Source organism: Ambystoma mexicanum, chromosome 5p, assembly GCF_040938575.1.
Source record: "Ambystoma mexicanum isolate Mex_15411 chromosome 5p, UKY_AmexF1_1, whole genome shotgun sequence".
Lineage (NCBI taxonomy): Eukaryota > Metazoa > Chordata > Amphibia > Caudata > Ambystomatidae > Ambystoma > Ambystoma mexicanum.
Window position 1 is genome coordinate 753207663 of NC_090930.1, and position 18523 is coordinate 753226185.

The following is an 18523-nucleotide window of genomic DNA, read 5'->3' on the forward strand; positions in this document are numbered from 1 at the left end:
TCTCTCAAAACTATCTACCAAACCATCCAAGCCTGGATGGCTCAACACGGGTTGTGCCTGAATGATAATACAACTGAACTTCTCCTCATGGGTGCCCAACCACGTCGCAAAAAACTCTCTCAATCCTTTGATTCCTTCAACATTGACGGTAACATCATTAAGGCTTCGAAAGAAGTAAAAACCCTAGGTTTTTACCTCGACTCCACCCTTACCCTTACGTGACAAATTAACACCTCGGCTCCAGCTTACACATCCAAGCTTATCGATGCCTGCAGGCCCTTCCTCTCACCTGACAGCTGCATCACCCTTGCGAGAGCTCTGATCTTGTCAAGACTGGATTACTGCAATGCCTTTTTTGCGGCTACTAAGACCCAGAATATCAGAAAATGGCAGTTTTTCCAAAACACCCTGAGAGTAGCTCTCAATATTCCAAAAATGACCCATATTTCATTGATTCAGACAGAACACCCACTGGTTAGCTAGATAGAAGCGAATCTGCTTCAAAACACTCTTTAACCCACAAATGCCTACACAACCAGGTCCCTAAATACCTCATAGACCAACTCAAGCCCCAATAATCCAACATACCTACATGCGCAGCCTACGAGTACTGCCTCATCACCCCACGATTCAAGCAGAATGCTGGTGGCAGTAGCGTCCCAGTGGTAGCAGCCAAACTATGGAAAATCTTACCAGTAGCTCTCTGGTCGGAAACATCTTATTGGACCTTTTTTTCAGAAAAAAACACATCAAAACGTGGCAATTTACACAGAAGTTACAAAAATAACTGCACAATCTTACTCCTCAACTAAGCCACTATCTACTGAGCACCGCCTCACCTACGCAACCATAGAACCACTGTATTTTTCTTATTCCACCTGTAAATCTGTAACCTAGCAAGTTCAAGTAACTAAATAACCACTGTATGTGATGTATGTCACCTGTGCAACTATGAAATCATGTAACTTGTGTATCTGTGTAACGTTTATACACCAGTATGGAACCTGTAACACTACCTCTCTTTACTGCCAAGAGCAGCGCTTGGATGCCTTCGGGCTGGGTGCGCTATAAAAATTGCTAAATAAATAAAATAGCCTTATGAAGCTGGTCACAAACTCTTTCATGGTGTGGTACTGAATATGTTGTGACGAATCTGAGGAATACGTCCCTTTTCCCCAAGGGGTAGTGTGAGAAACCTGAAGGTGATCCCTAGCTATTTTCCGGGGATCTGCCATCCAGGTGGCCAGGACACAGCCATCGCTATTGGATCCAGTTTCTGGGGGTGGACCAGTGAGGGAGGATTACCTGAAGGGGGGTCCTCGGGGAGTGGAAGTGGGACACCGATGGGTGGAACGCGGTGTCCCTGTCTTCCAACACCTTTTCCCCATACTATCATGTAGGACATTCAAATCCACTGCCCCATCGGCCCCTTTCCGATACAAACACTTTTGCACGACACACCAGAAAATGGACTAACACCAGAGCCATTTACCTGACATGTCCCAATACAAGGGTCAGGCAATTGATCAGAATCACACACACACCTGACTGCCATTTCCCTTCCCCACAGGGATAAAAGGTGGAGCAAGAGAGCACAGGATGAGTAAGGCAGAACGCAAGACGAGACCGCTATCCAGGTCCTGCAGTTCAAGAGGAGGAGAAAGGCGGCGAATATAGAGAGGCTGACACAGGGAGGCACAACCTTGCCCTTTCCAACGCAAACCCCCGAAACATCAGCAGAGGGAATCGCAAGACCAAGGACAATAGCCCTAGTGTGCTGCAACAGATGTCAATGGTAGACCGAGTGTGTCGACACTGATAAGCGGTAGCGAGGGAAACTCCTGCTACTGTGGTACCGGTATTGATTCCAGTTACGAGGAAAGCCAAGCGGTTGGTCACAGCCGATAAGTCGAGGAGAAAGCTGATAATAGCTGAGATGTGATGAATGAAAGATGCAAAGTGGCAAATGGAACCAAGTTCAAAGAACTGTAAAAGTGATAGGGGGAGACCAGCAGCAGAGGAAATCGGTACCATGTGGGTGCTAACTCGAGAGAGACTGGTTGATCACCTTCTGAGTGAAACTACAGAAACCAGAAGGCCATAGGAGATCTGCCAAGTTAGGTCCAAGTGGTCATACAGGAGGTTAAGCACAGACCTCGTTCAGTCGAAAGCCTTTGACCTAAGAACTGTGAGAAAGCAAGATAAGTGAATCCCGCAAACATTTGTGAATGTGAAGTTGGCAAAAGTGAAACCCGGAAGAGGGATGCTGACGAGAAGAGGGCTAGTCCAAAGTCTCAAGAAACAGTGTGTTGACAAGAGTGAACCCGGCTGAGGGATGTCCACTGGAACTGTTTAAAAAGACATTGAAAATTGAGAAGTGGTCTGTGCCTGGAAGAGGGAGAACCAGGGGTGAGCCATCACCCTGACCAAGAGAACCTGAGGAAGGGAGGTTCACAGGGAACTGTTGAAAAGACTTTGTATGAGAACGATAAAAGAAGATTATTGAAAGCCATAGTTAACCCGCTGGAGGGAGGCCAACAGTCGAGATATCTGAGCCAGAACAAGGGAGACCCAGGGGCGAATCCATCACCCAAGAAAAGCCATAGTGAATCCGGTGGAGGGAGGCTGAAAGTATAGAAGGGGTCTGCGCCCAGAAGAGGGGGACCAAAGGGTGAAGCCATCACCTGAGAAATAAGTGAACTTTGCATATGGTACATCAAATCAGGCCTTCGCGACAAGAAAGCCAACCACCAAAGGCATTCATAAATGAAGGAACTGCTTTAGGATCCAAGCCCGGAAGAGGGAGATCCAAGGGGTGAAAAGCAATCACCCACCACCACGAGGAACTCGGGTCAGAGCCCGGAAGAGGGGGACCCAGAGGCGAAGAGCCCTCACCCTAAGTAAAACCAGGAAACAAACCTTCATTTTGTTAAAGGAACTTTTTGTTTAGTTAGTTGAACATGTCAGGCCCTCAAAGGCAAGAGACTTTCAAGGGAAACAAGACTTGGCCATCGAGGCTCCTGATGAACTGGAACAGAACTGTCGACCTGTGCTGGGGAAGCTCGAGTGTGTGCTGTACTCCAAGATCCCATCGTACCCCATGCTCAAAACGTGGGGAAGGAAGATCCAGACTACCACATCCTGACATATTATTTGTGAACACTTCTTTCTTTTCTTGAAAACTATCCCACACCCTTTTTGTAGTAGTATTAAGGTTTGGCAATAGGTTTCTTAGTATAGGCCCGTTTTTTTTTTACACAACTCCACTAAGACTGCCTTATTTTCATTTGATGGTCAACGCTTGCTCCCATCTTAGATTTAGGTTTACAGTGGGTGATTTTCCAACCGGCATACCGTTTAATAAAAACCCTTGAACTGTGATCACTTGTGTCTGTCTTTACTGATGCCACCATCAGTTCCTTACAGTAGCCACCCCCTTTGGGACTAGGGAGATGTTTCTGTTTCGCAATACCCTGCATAGGGAACTGGGCAGTGTTAGGCAAAGTTTGTATGCAGTACCCTTTGGGACCACTACGCACAACTAGGACTACAGGTGTAAGCAAAAACCAACCTTTAGTATAAGTCTGTACTACCAAGTTTTTGGTAGCGGAGCTGAGCAGCTAGGCTTATCTCAAGAGGGAATGTGAGCTGTAATTATGTTACACAGAGGTCTACAATCACAGGTGTTCAAATAAACTCTTACACTCAAGGTTTCTTGGTTAAACACTTATTAATGTATTCAACAGTCAGTTATAAAACATTTACTAGAAGGAGGCAGTTAACTATCATACACAAATATATTACAGTACTATACACTTTGTTTCTGAGGCATTCACACTACTTTGAAGGAGCAAAATGGCATTCAGAAGACTTTGAAGTAGGAGCAAAGAGGAATAGGTTCCAAACATAAAAGGATTACAATTTCTTAGACTGTGCAGATACTTTGAGTTCTCCAGAATAGTCAATTCAATTCAATAGTCTATGCCAAAGTCAATGGGCCTAAAGTCTTGGATAGGTAAAAAGGGTTCTGGTAAGTAAACGGTAAAGTCTCTGTAGAAGTTCTCAGAAGTAGTTTGTAACAAGAAGAATTATACGTTGGGTCACAAGCTGATTAGGCCTGCTAGTTGCAAAAGTTTCAAGCACTTTCACCGTGGGAGGCAAGTACTCTGTCTCGTTTCACAGTACCTTACAAATGAAGAAAAAGATGCAGCTGAAGACTTCTGTTCCTGGCAGTTCCTGCAGATCTCGCTGTTCCTGAGCCACAGTAGTGGGGACAAGAGGGAGGACGTCGGGGGGCTCCTGCACTGCACAGGGACTGGTCAAAAAGCTGGCAACTGGCTAATCTTCAATTCTGGTAGCTGTAGTCAAAAACACAAACTGGTGTCCCTCTCCCTGGTTATTCGGTTTCATGCAGCCCTCTGAGGAAAATACAACATGGCTCTCGTGATTTTTAGCTACTGGTGTTCGCGGTCGGGAAAAATCATGGTATTTCGTTGTAAAACCACTGCCACCAGCCTTTTCAATAGGAAAGGGTAGCATTTGACTGCTACATGAGTGTTTAGACACAGGGAATAATAAGTAACCCCTCCAGTACTCCATTGTAAGAAGTTGTGTGCTGGGTCTAGGAATTTGGAAAAGACTAGTAAAGTAAATATCCCTTTACATTCTCTGTGAAACAGTAGTATATCCCAGACAAGGTATTTAAACATTTGCGAAGTCTAAAAGATATCCCTGTGTCACTGCACTGAGGGTGCTGTGTAACACACATGAAAAGATGATGCATATGGAGTTATCTAAAACTCCATAATCAAAGAACACAAATGTAAAACACACATCAAAATACATGAAAGAGTGGGGGAAAAAAGGCTCACACTCTTTCAAGTAAAAAAAAAAATCAAGTCCTCAAAATCCAACAAAGTTGCTGGGCGTCTCTAAGGTGAAGGGAATTAGCACATTTATGAGAATTCTCCCTAACGCTGCCCACCCCAGACAATCTGGCGCCAGAGGCAGACTTCAGTCCTGAAGCCTGCCAAAGGTGAATGAACAAACGAACCAAACCTGGTTTGGCACACAGAGCAAAACTCTAGAAGGACCTTACCACAAAGAAATGGTGAAATAAGAAGACCAGGACCTGTTTTTACAGAGGGGGCTCAGACGCCATCTTGAAAAACATGGCTCCTGCGATTTATCGCTACCGGTGTTCGCGTTCTGGAAAAACCATGATAGTTCATTGTAAAACCACTGCCACCAGCAATTTCGATAGAAAGTGTAGCATTTGACTGCTAGATGAGTATCCAGACACAGGGATACTAGGTAACCCTTCCAGCACTCTATTGTAAGATAGGATAAGCTGGGTCTAGGAATTTAAAAAGACTAGTAAAGTCAATGTCACTTTACTTACTCTGGGAAACAGTAGTTTATCCCAGAGAAGGTATTTAAACCTTGGTAAAGCCTGAAAAGGTTTCCCTGTGTCACTGAGGGTGCTGTGTGACACACATGAAAAGATGCCTATGGAGTTGTCCAAAACTCCATAACCAAAGAACACACGACAGTAAAACACAGAAAACAATCAGAATGAAAAAGTTCAAAGTCCCAAAAGAGCTGGAGTGCTCTGAGGTGGGAGGAATTGGCCAATTTATGAGAATTCTTCCGAACAGGCAGGCAGGATCCCACTGGGGGTGATTCCCTCACTGGGGACATGGAATACCCATGTAAGGATTCCATCCCACCTTCCTGGAATTTTAAATCCTCCATGTTTGTCTCGGGAGGATAGCTCAGCGGCCACATGCTCGCCTGTGAAGCAAGACGACACAGAGCAACACAGGTTAGATCCCCGGGTCCGCGCTTAGCAATCTATTGGTATTAAGCGCGTTATAAATAACCTATCATATCATGGGGTTTGAACAGGGTATTCATATTCAGGGCCACTTTAAAGTGTATGGCTTGGTTTTTAGGACCTGCATTTATTGCTACCTTGTGAAGATCAGGACCAATGTCATCTTGCCTTTCCTTCCAGGGAGGAACTGAAATACACCTGGAGGCCAGCACTACAAGAGAGAGGCAGCTGGAGTGTGGGACGCCAGCCTGTGCTACCATACAAAGGGAGTCCTTCCCTCAAAGGAAGAAGCCAAACGAATTACCACATAGGTGGGGGACAGTGAAAGTGGGAAGCAGCCAAGCCAAACTTTGAACAGCGGGGCGACATCCGCCAGAAGCGATGTCCAGAGACCGCCAGTCCTGAAAGGGAGAAGATGCTGTGAGAAACAAGAACGTGCAGACTGTTGCCAGGTCTGAGACTCCTGCACTGCTCAGAGACAACCGAAGCCACGGATGTACCCTGCTGCTGGAAGAGATGTACACCCTGGACCAAGAGCAGGCCCAGGGTGTTGAGGCCAGCGCAAAACCCACACTGGGCTCAGAATCTGTATACACCACGAGTAGGTGAACAGGCTGAGAAAACCACATGCCTGTGCAGGACTTCGAGACCAAATATCCCACGAATGGGGAGTAAACTGAGATGAGGAAGGCTGAGAAAGCCACAAGCCCATGTAGGGCTGCGAGAAACAGTATCCCACCGATGGGCAAAGGCACAGAGAGGAAAGGCTGAGAAAACCATTAGTCCTTGGCGGATTGAGTACCTGAGGAGGGTGAGCTACCAAACAAGGCTGAATTTGCTGTATTCCATTTCTGGCTTAGAGTATGGGTACCCCAGGAGGGGGTGAGCGAAGCAACTACAACAGTAGGACTGAACAAGCCTGTAGCCCACACAGGGTTGAGAAACCTGTTAACCCACAAGGGGGTGAGCGAGAGGAGAAAGAAACGGGCTGGCCAAACACGTAGACTATATGAGACTAAGAGGGTGAGCAATTCAGAAAGATCAGAGTGAACTTTGTTGCTATTGTGAATCGTGACCTATCCAAGTCCGGAGGAGATTTCCCAAGAAACTGAATAATAAAGTCTATTGTTTTGTCCACCTTTCCGCACCATAGCCTAGACAAAATTAAACAAGAGCCTTACTGAGGTTTATTATGGAGCCCTGCTGAAGAAAATAACATATATATGCCTTTTTAAATTAATAGCATCAATTCATTAGGGATACAACTGATTGAGTGCCTTCTTCAGTAACTATGGATGCCTCTTCTGTAATTCTTTATCAGTTAAATACGACTGGGTGGATGCTAGAGACGATACACACAGAACACATGGGTACATTGAAAAGCCCTCCGCAGCTGAGCATAGAAAGAAAAAGAAGGTGCTGTTGTCTAGATGGGTGCTAGACTTTCCTATCCTTTAGCAAACAAACACATTTCCTTCAGTTTCCTGGATGAAACGTATGACTTGGTTTTTTTAATTTGCTGCTTCGTTCATCACCCACAAGGAGTGATGCTGTGCTCCTCCACCCATACCCTTCCCCGGACCCTGTGCTATCCTCCAATACTAGTTGATAGGGCACTGTAAAAGTGAGGGATTTTAGCAATAAACGCTCGCTGGGATATTTGCAGGCCCACAATACTTTTTAAGCAAGGCATATTTAATGCCTCACATATTATGTGCATTTTAAGAATGGCATGTCTCTGCATGTACATAATTATTTTGCAGTGCATACAAGATTTTCTGCAGCATACCCCACCCTTATATCATTGTGTAGGATTATGCAGTGCTCAGTGAAACCGTTTTTGTATAGCAGAGTTTCACCCTATAATGTAAGAAGGTCTATGACCAAAGGAACTCTGAACACTTGAAAACTATGCAGATTGTGAGAAAAGCATTCTCCTGTCTGAATATCCGGTGCCGTGATACTATGGACGAGTAATCCCAGGCATAGTCCATACCCCTTATCCATTGTAGGGAAAGTAAATGATATTGCAATGTTGCTCTCCACTTATAGGGTAATGTTAGTGATGCTAAAGTATGAGACACTGAGCATCCCATTTGTCCTCTCAAAATCCTTAGAGGGCAAATTAATATTTAGTTTTAGAATGTGTTAATTTGCAAGGGGGCTGCTTCAAAGCACTTGCGTGACATATGTACAAAGAAGAGCAAGTATGGGATAACGTTACACATCCAAGTAGCCTGCTTACTTGGTCATTATCCGATATTTGAACTAGTTGTTTGATTGTATAGTGTGGGTGATGCTTTTGGTAAGGCACAATGAGTAACAGAAATTCTGGCGTGTGTCTGTTATTCATATTACAACAAACCTAAAACAAGTGGATGTAGGGACAAGTCTGCTAACCTTTCGAAGAGCCAAGAGAGGAAGAGTCCAGGTTTTCTGGTTGTATCTTAATGTGTTCTGGAGTAGAAGTTAGAGTCCTGAGGTAAAAGTCTGGTAGAGTCAAGTTTAGGAGTCATGGGTGGGGAGGGAACATTATTTGGTTGATGTTTGCAGGTATATCCTTGTTAGATTCTTCTGTTCTTGGAGCCAGTTTTTCATATTAGTTTTTAACCTCTTTTGTGTGTATTTTGCTGTTAGGGATTTTATGTGTTTACGGTCACCCTTGTATAGTAGTGTAATGCAAATGACCAGAATATCAAGACTAGTTGCTTATTTTAAGAGAAAGAACATTTCAGGTAATTACTGTGGATTGTGCCTTATTAAATCTTTTTGAACAGGTGAACATTGTCTGTGTGGCTGCTAAAAATCTTCTGAGCGGCACTAAGAAGGAAACTGGGCAAGCGCACATGCGCACAGCTTAGAGGGAACATTGCCCACTAGCCCATTTTATCTCTGCCTTCTCTCCTAACTCCCAGTGTTCTGCTGACTACACACAACACTCCCACCTCTGCTTCCTCCTCCTCTCTCATGCCTGACTCTCTGTCTGCTATTCAGGCATGGTGCACTGCTAACGATCTCTGCCTTAATGCCAGTAAGACTGAGATCCTTCTCATTGGGATTCCAGCTCCCACATTTCATCCTACACTCTGGGAGCCCTACATGGGCCCCCTCCCCTCATCCTCCTGTGAGGCAAAAAAACCTTGGTGTCATCTTCGACTCCTCTCTCTCCTTTTCTCCTCACATCATGAACCTTGCCAAGAAGACCCACTTTCAGATGCACCTCCTCAGAGGCATATTCCCTATCTTCACCTTCCCCCAGAAACTCATGTCTCCATGGCCCTGATCCTCTCCAGGTTGCACTACTGCAACATCCTCTTCCTCAAGTTACTTAATTCCTACCGTCGCCCCCTTCAGCTAATCCAGAATAGTACTGCAAGACTTATCCTTGGCCTCAAGCCCAGGGGTTGCATCTCTCCAGCCCTAAAATCTCTCCACTGGCTCCCGGTTGCTGCAAGGATCAAGTTCAAAACCCTCTGCATCATGCAGAAGGCTTTCTGGGGCCTGGCACCCTGCTGCATCCAACCCTCTCTCCCTAAATACCTCCCTGTCAGAACCCTTCAGTCTTTTAGCTCCAACTCGCTACAGATCAGATGCTTTTCCAAGTAAAGAGAGGGGGGTAGATCTCTCTCCTCCTCAGGTGCCTCCTTTTGGGATGGCCTCCCTGCCCCTCTCAGACATGAGCCGGATCTCCTGGAGTTCCGGAAGCTTCTCAAGACCCTCCTTTTCTCATCGTCCTCCCCTCTCCCCTGCTAATGTTGCCCCTCTGCCTCTTGACTGGCTGACTGGTTCCTTCAGATTCTTACAGCGCACCAGGCCCTCCCCAACCAGTCTACCTCTGCACTTGGTCTCCTGTGGCCCCCAGCCCTTACTTGCCCTTCTGGGCTCCCTCCCCCCGCACTAGTCTGGCTGGGCTTGCTCCCCTGAGCCCTTCCAGCCGTATTCCTTGCACTTAGCACGTGGACCTACTGCCCCTGCATTCTCTTCTCCCTGGCTCTGTCCACCTGGTCTCCTCTGTCACTCGCTAAACCCTCCAGCACTCGACACCCCCTTCCCTCTACCCTGCACTTCTGTTTACTGTACTTGCACGATCCAAATGTCACAAAGCCTAGTAGGACCGGTTTTTAGTTTGACGTCCATGTCCCCCCACCTGTCTTGTTGCATCTTGAAACGCATTGTGAATAGGCGCATAATAAAAACCCAATAAAAAATACAAAAAATACACTGAACATTTTGGTTTAAATAAACCTATCTGTTGCAAATTCTGACTAGCCACTTTACAGTGTTGGTCATGCTGCAAGCATGCTCTAACGTTCACTCTGGTTTACTAGTGGAGTATTTAGAGCAGAAGGGAGTTTCAGAACCCCAGGAAAAAGACACTATCAGTATTACTGAACTGAGTCACTGGGTGAGAAAAATATTTGCTAGTGAGATTTTACCTTTGTCACTCGAGACAAGTCTGCCTGCCACGAATTATGGTAGAAAGCCCAGTCTTCCCCCATCTGGTTGAGTGTCCTAAAGAGGCCTGCATCGGCGACTGCTGCATTTTGTTGTCACAAAGGGTTGCACTCAGCTCCGGGACTTGACCAGAAGAATCATTGAACCCGCAACTCCTGGGCATCTTCTACTGGATCCAACGGCGGGAACACCTACGTCCAGCGACTCCAGTCGGCCTAGAAAAACAGAGTTAAGGGGGTGAGTACTCACAAAGCATTCAGCCGTCCCTGTCTCCTCTGTAATAAACCTTAGAATAAACTTTGATTTATTCCATTCCATCAAGTCTTGATTGTTTGATCCAAAAGCTGTTCTAAAGGATAGGAAAATAATCTCTTACCTGTAAAATTGTTTACCAGTCTTCTGGAACACTTTTCACCACTACAAGAACTCTTCCTACACCTGTTTCCTCTCCTAAGAATAAGCTTTGTGACTTTTGGGCACAAGGGTCCATTCAACATAGGGATTGGATTTATGAAGTTAGGATATCATTCTTTTGAACTGTTGAATAGGTTGAATAAGTTATTGTATGTATTTCTACAAACCAAAGGTGACTGTACGAGTGCTGTGTGATAATACTACTTGCTTGTTTCATGCTTCTAGTGTGTTTTTGGCCTATAATTGAGTTTGCTTATGCTGACCTGTCTAAATTGAATTATTGTGTGCTTCACTGTGTGGCCTCATTGTGGACCTCTGACACCACTCACTTTCTCCAGAGACTAAGCCTTGACCACTCTCCATGCTGACCTTGGTTGGGTATGGCCAACCTCTCAGTATCCCTGTTCATCAGAACTATATTGGCCTTCTATAATCTGACCACCAGGTGAAAGTGTATATATTGCTGGTGTATGTTTAGTGATTTACTTACCTGTTGGTTGTTTTTAATTGCTAAGACTGGTCCAATGCCTAAATAAATGATTGTATTTGTATACATTCTGCCTAACTTGTATTAAGAGATCCCTGTTTGTTCTTAATTTAACCCCATCACCCCACACACTGTCTAAGCCGGATATATGTTTATCACTGCGCCTCCCGTAATTCCGACGACAATTACGGCATGGCGTATTGATCAGATGGATCACTTATCTCCGCCTGCCCCGGCACGCAATCCCTAAAAACAAAACCCCTACCACTTGCCTTTACTGCGGTTCACTCATGTGTGTGCCGCTGGCATCCTTGTACCCCTGCGGTGTCAGCTCCTCCCACTTAAGTGGGGCGGTGCTGACCCACAGGGTATTTCCTATTTATTTTTTTATTTGTTTAAATCTTATCCCCGCTTACTGTAATGCTAAGCGGGCGACACCCCAGCAACTCCGGACCACCTTTACTGAGCCCAAGGAGCATGAAGGACACCCCCGCAAACCCCACTCTGCTTCAGCGCAGTTATGGGGGGGGGTCAGGATTTTTGTAACTCGCTCCGGTGCAATTGTAGTAATGTTGCCACAATGGTGGTGACATTATGGTACAATTCCTGTAAGTGTCTCATACACATTACCCTGACAGAGTTTGGCTAGACATTGGTGCATTTCCCTGTTCATCTGAATAGGGTGACCTCTCAGAATCTGTCCACATGGCTGATTCTGAAAAATCATCTTAACACACAATTTAGCACTTATTTCGCTGGCCTAGTGTTCAATCCGTGCCTCCTTCACCTCACATCTTGCTGAACCATACCATAATACTTATTTGACACTCCCCACGTATACAGTCTGCAATTTTGGCTTTGATGTGCATGCATTATATGTGCATCCTGAGGTAGTTCCCATTTGACTTGTGTTTCTTTTTGCTTATGCCGTCCCGTCAGAGCGGCATCTAATTTATGGACTCAGAACTACATCAGATTTTGGTTACCACTCGGGTTAAGTGTTTACTTGCTGCAAGATATTTCTATGTTTTTGGGAACGGGTCTGTGTGCGTGACTGTTTGTGGTTTAATGGTTTAAATACTTTCTTCTCCTACAACCTGGCAATGATGTCATGTGGTAGTCTTCTTCATATTTTGTTGGACAGATAGACTAAACTTGCTTGTAATCCTCTTCTGGCTGGTTGATTTGTGAAGAGTTCTGAAGGGCTTTCCCCTTAGACACGCCAATCCTGCCAATTGTCTCAAATAAATTGAGTATGATGAAGTGGTCTATTGAAGTGAACAATTTTAGGAGCCTCAATTATGGTGGGAAAGTCACCAATCATCAAATAGTCTGTGAAGCATATGTTTAGAGTGCCCCTTTTCTCCAAAGAAGCCTGAAAATTGCACCAGTTAACCCCGATGTGCATTGTTTAAACTTGATAAGTGAGCTCGCCCACTTGGGCAGTAATATGATGTAAACACGCCCTATTGAAACAAAGTGGTTATTCCTCATGCTCCCTTAGTTAATAGTTCATCAAGTCCCTTTTATTCCATGTTATATCAGCAATTGAAAGGAAAGGAGGTGTGTTAGGCCAGAGGTAGACTTTGTTGTAGCCGATTAGTAGCACTACCTCTGCTAAGAAATAACACCATGCTTAGACCAGAGTCCAAATTAAGACGTGGATGAAGTCCCATGCCACCAGCTGCCAGGGCCCAGCGCAGTTCATGATACGTTTCGGCTCACCATTTACAAATTGTTGAACTGTTCTTTGGGGCTTCTTTGAGAAGACAAACCTGGATCAATTACTTAGATTATTGCCTTGAAATCTAAGGGGAAATGGTGGGCCTGCTCACATCCTATGCCAAGCACCACTTCGGCAAAACTCCTCTTTGATGTATCTGCCTTGTTCAGGAAAGGCTCGAAGTATTGGATCCTGTGAGTCAGTCTTCAGAACTACCTGTAAACTATGTGGATATTAAAGACTAAAAAGTACTTGCACATCATCACTTATAAAGTTCGCAAGCTGCCACAAGTTCCAAGGATGTACCAAAAAAACATTGAGTAACCAAAGTTAAAAAAATTTAGATACCATCCACGTTCCTGTACTTTTGCATCTATGCCTTTTTTTATTGCGTGCGAGTAAGAACCCCTGAAGAGCTCATAAAAACATTCCTTCTACAGTATGTCCACAACAAGAAAAAACGGCACAGGTTTCTGATTTTTCAACCCTGCTTAATTTGAATGAATGTGGGCTATAGGATTCATTATGGCGTGTAATGCAGATCCAGGTGAAAACCCTTCCCTTATATGTCCTGGGGCTTTTTAGGCAATTTGTTTAGTAGCTTAGGCTTTAAAAAAGATCATTGTGGCCATCTTTTTCCGGAAACACCCAAAAGGACTGAGGTAGAAAAGGCCGAATCTCAGAAGACCGAATTTGGTATGCCCAATTTGACCGCATATATATGTATGGGGTGTTAACATTAATAATACATGTAGGGGGGGCAAGAGGAGCTGTAGGGGGGGTTTCTCCCCACGCATATATCTGCGGTCAGAAAAAAAAAAGGAGGAAAAAAGTGGTCTTTTGAGACATGTTTTTTCTCGGTCATCACAGTAAACCTCTTTTCCCTACATCAACTTTTAGGAGAAGAACCCGGTCATGCTTGCTTGCTTTGGGTGTTGTGGGGGATGTGCATTTACCTGCCATATCTTTGAAAGTTCACCATCCGCCCTAGGATAGATTGCGTTTTTTGGAATTGTGATTTGGTGATTTTGATTGGTGAGATTGTTCAGGTTGCTTTAAAATGCAAAACGTTAAATGGGATACTTTGTTCTCTAGTCACTAGAGGATCAAAATAAAGGTTTACATCTGGGCCATGTCGGAGCTAAAGTGTTGTAATGTTGGTACAGAACTGCCAGTACCTTCTCTATGTTCACTGCTGGATAAATGAAAATTTCCATTTAATCTAGAAGTCAACAGTTTTTTTTTTCTTTATCTTTAGGTACATGTTCATAGGCGGGACTAATTTTGGTTATTGGAATGGTAAGTAATATAACGTATCAAAGGACTTTTTTCTACTGAGATTGAGTTCTTAAGGTAGTGTGGTCACCTGGGTGGATGACAATATAAAATGTCTTTTCTCATTAAAACTGATTCTTATGCATGAAAATAAGAGGCAATGAATATTTCATAACCTTTCATAAGCTCACAAATCAGTTCTAAAGTTACTCACTCCCAGACTGAGAATCAAATCTGTTGCAAAATACACTTCCAATCAACAAATATATATAGTCCCTGCTGTGTTAAAGTACTTTGAAATGCAGTATGAACTTAATTCATAAGTGGCGTGTATATATAAGAATATCACGCTAGGTATACCCTAAAGCAAAAATACACTTGCGTGTAATGGTGTAGTGCTTTCACTTCTATTTTGAAGTGATTTATTCTTATTCAGATAGTTCAAAAAGGTAACAGTTATACTATAACATGAAGAGTGACATAATGGAGACATCCGGAAAAAAGTAAATGTACAGTATGATCCAATTAAATACTTACAATAAGATCCAATCAAATTCACAAAAGGAAAAAGGTAAGAACAATCAATTAGTGCAAACCTTTAATATACGTGTCTAATTAACAAAAAAAGAACCAAAACAAAAAATGCTGAAGAAAATTCAGTGGTTTCTTCCCTTTAGCTCATAAGTAGTTTGGATCTAAACATCAGTCAATGAGCTAAATCCTGTTTAGTAGATATCATTTTTACACAGATTTCAAAGTAAGTGAATAGTTGTTATGAGTAGCACAACAGTAAAATCTGTTGTGAAATTCCTTTTAACCTAAGCTTTTGAGAGAACTCTTATGGACATAGTATTTGAGTGTCCCTATTTCGGTCTACATACGTGGATGTGAACATCATTACTATTTTAAAGAACCCCTGTTGTGATATAGGGATTCAGTTTCACGTGTCAGCGGGAGCCAGCAAGTTGGCAGTCAATACAGCCTTCCTCAGGGCAGGTGGAAGCACCACTTGAGGGTTGAGGTGAAGTGGGGGGAGTTCCGAAAGTTAAATCTTCAATGGGTGGCTGCTGTGCTGTCCAAGTCAAGCCTTCCTTTATAAGGTGGAAGTTCTTGTTCCAAATGCTACTGTTCTACGTCTGAAGTCCTGGAGTTTAATGCGTTGCGTCTGCTGAGTATATGGAGCAAGATCCGTTTGTATCTAGAATCTTAAATTTGTGTTGGAAGCTCTGTGATTCATCTGGCGTGTGTGTGTGGCTAGAGTACGCGCATACACTTCCAGCAAGCATTTTCCAGTCCAATCGTCTTCAGTGTGGCAGCCTCCACAAACTCTAAGTGTGTACCGGCAGCCTATTTCGGTCTGGTCTGCCGCAGGAATTTTGGCCACCCACTTTGTCCTTTGACCTATAGTCCAGAAGAATTCCCACAAGAATATATCTTGTCACTGTTATTCCAATTGCTCTTTTCCTAGATTTCTTAAATAGTAGGGCAACTCTACCCATCATCACTTTTTTGAACTGTTAGATATGTGGCAGGATTGTGATGAGGGTATTTGCACCCACTGATCCGATGAGTTCTTTTATTGGTGTGGAGGGTTGTTACCCCCAATCAGAAGAGGCCCATCCCCAAGCCACAATGTTAAGATTATTTCCCACATATATATTTGCAACCGCACAATAAGAATTGAACTACCAGACTTAATCCCTGATCCACTTGTCACAAAATCTCCATGACTCTGAAAAGGAATGCCTGATTTGCAGGCCCTACGTCGGAACAGAACATCGCTTTATAAAAGGTGACTATGTAGGTACCCAATCCATCATTAAGCAAGGCAACAAAATAAAGTATGGTTAACTCCTCCATTAGTGTCTAAGCACAGTTGCACCCGTGGGTACATGTTGTATATGTGTATATGTATACCATATTCTGCACAGGAGGATTTTTAACCATTAAATCTAACGGTAAGATGCATTTTATTGCCAAACTTGTTCATCGAATTTGTTGATATTCAAACACCCACACATAAGGCTTTGTTCCATAATTAATCTTGTAATTGCAGTCTTTACTCATAGAGCTCTGGCAATAACATCTTTCAATTAGGGCATTTAAAATGTAGGTCTGAAGCTGCATCCATTAAGAACGCATGTGTGCTTTTGGAAACTGAGAATATTTTAGGCTTTTGCTGATATGTGCCTGGACACAAAGATGGGCATGCTTTGGATTCTTGCGTTGACTTAAATTCCACCCGATCCAGGTTTTTGGTAAGTCAAATTTTAAACTTGTACTAAATGATCACCTTGTTATGGGAGCTGCATGATACACGCTCGGAAGGTAAAAGCTATCCAATTTGATTTTGTCCACTGTCACTGCATAAAGGTTTCACAATAGGTGTAGCTATTTCGGATCCGATTTGCAGTTTCCCAACTGTTAAGATGGATTTCTAAAATTAGCCCTGGTGGACAGATTTTAGTATGCCACTCTAGTTATGGTGAGCAGGGAGCTGTGAGAGTTTGGCCAAAACTCAAGGCAGTGTGGAAGGCTTAGTCTCAGGAGAGTGTGAGTTGGCCAGGTGCCCCCTGAGTCCACACAGGATAATACACACTAATAATTCAGCTTTGACAATCCATTATAAAAATATTTATTCAGGCCTTTAGAAGACACTGAAAAATGAAATTAGCAGGTAGTATTATCACACAGTACTCTATAATATAAATATATGCAATCACCAGTATGTTCATCCACAATACATCATCAAATAACTTTCCATGTAAAAAAGGTATGTGCTGCAGATGAAGCTCAAATGATGAGAACCAGTCACAAGTTCAATTCCCTATAATTCAGAATTCCAAACCCTAAGATGTATGGGACCTAGTGCCCAAATCTCTCAGGTCCTAGCACAGGGTTTCTCACAGGTATGCATTCACTAAAGGGATGCAATCGACTTGTGGTGGTGATTCAGAAATGTTTTGAACTATTTAAAAGTTCAACAACAATTTACTAGAAGACGGGTAAGCGCTCTTCTCTCCCAGACACAAGACTAACCCAGGGGCATGACACCTGACCCAGGTTGGACGAACAAAGGTAGGTAAGAGGGTGATGGGAGATGAAGGAACCTGTTGCCAATGGTCTCCTCTGGGGGATGGGAGGACATACAGTTATGCTTACTTTACCCCCTGACTCTGATTTTCCCAGGGACACGCTGGGAGCGCAATCGTCCATCCTTTGTTCCAGTGGGAGGTGTTCAGGGGTTGCAGGTTTGAGGATTCTTCCTATCGGGTGATACTGAAAACTGCAATCTCTGTCAATGAAGAAATGCATAGTCCAACGTTGCAGACCTCTTCGAACACTTCACAGGATGGAGGAAGGCCAGTGACGATCACTGTTTACATGCAACGACAGGCATCCTTCCAGCTGCAGACAGAGAAGCTGCTCCAGGACAGGTTGCTTTGAAGATATGAAGCTGAAATTCGGGGAGAAGGCCGCTTGTGGAACAAGCTGGTGACCACCAAAGTTCTGGGCTTGAACACAGAACATTAACAGTTCTGATGAGGTAGCCCGTTAGGGAGCTTGTTAGTCTTCCGGCCAGTCCAGGGACACTTCTGAAGGCTGTTAGGGCCTGAATCCTCGATCCATTGAGACAAGTTGGTCCCACTAGTCGAAGGGCTGAAGCATCGATGAGGATCTTCGGAGGTCAGGCAGAGGAGCAGGGCTTCACCAGCCGGTCACTGGAGAGGTTGCTGGGCCACTACAGAAGTCTTCCTCGAGTCATCAATGGCCTGCTCTTCTTCGAAGGATTCTTGGCTCCAACGTAGATCTCAAGAATGGCTGCAGGAGTCCTCCTTGTTTCCAAGTCCGAGCTGGAAGCAAGTTCAGGCCCAGCAATAATAAGGATCTGCACCATTGAAACCGGCAGTAGTTGTCCAATCGGGGACAACTACTGGTTTTACACGCGCCACAGTAGCAGACTTTTTGGCACAGGTGGACTGGGACTAGACTTTATAAGGACTTTCCTGACCTGAGAAGCTGGAAGAAGGTCAAACTTCAATATGGCCAAGGAGCAAGCGAAAATCTTGTGGCACAGCCATTTTAGGGCACTGGCCATGTTTAGCAACCATATGCGGTAAACTCGATTGTACACACCAAAAATAATGCAAAAAAGTTCTCTGCCACCAGTTAGTCTTCAGGAACATATAAATGTCACCTAAACTCCCATGTGTAAAAAGCTATGGTGTGTGAGGGACCAGAAGTAAGGAGACAGTATTAAGTGGCTCACAATTACTTTATTTAATAAATAATAAGGTTGGGGAAAAAGGCCTCACTATCCCTAACTGAGGGG

General features: G+C 44.1%; 1 protein-coding gene across 1 annotated transcript in view; it reads left to right on the forward strand.

Annotated features, from left to right (window-relative positions):
* The window catches only part of GLB1 (galactosidase beta 1), a 622172-nt gene that overhangs the window by 329633 nt on the left and 274016 nt on the right, over positions 1-18523 (forward strand). The window contains exon 9 of the mRNA XM_069613134.1: positions 14174-14214. Coding sequence (XP_069469235.1) covers positions 14174-14214 — 41 coding nt within the window. The remainder of the gene's footprint in view (positions 1-14173; positions 14215-18523) is intronic.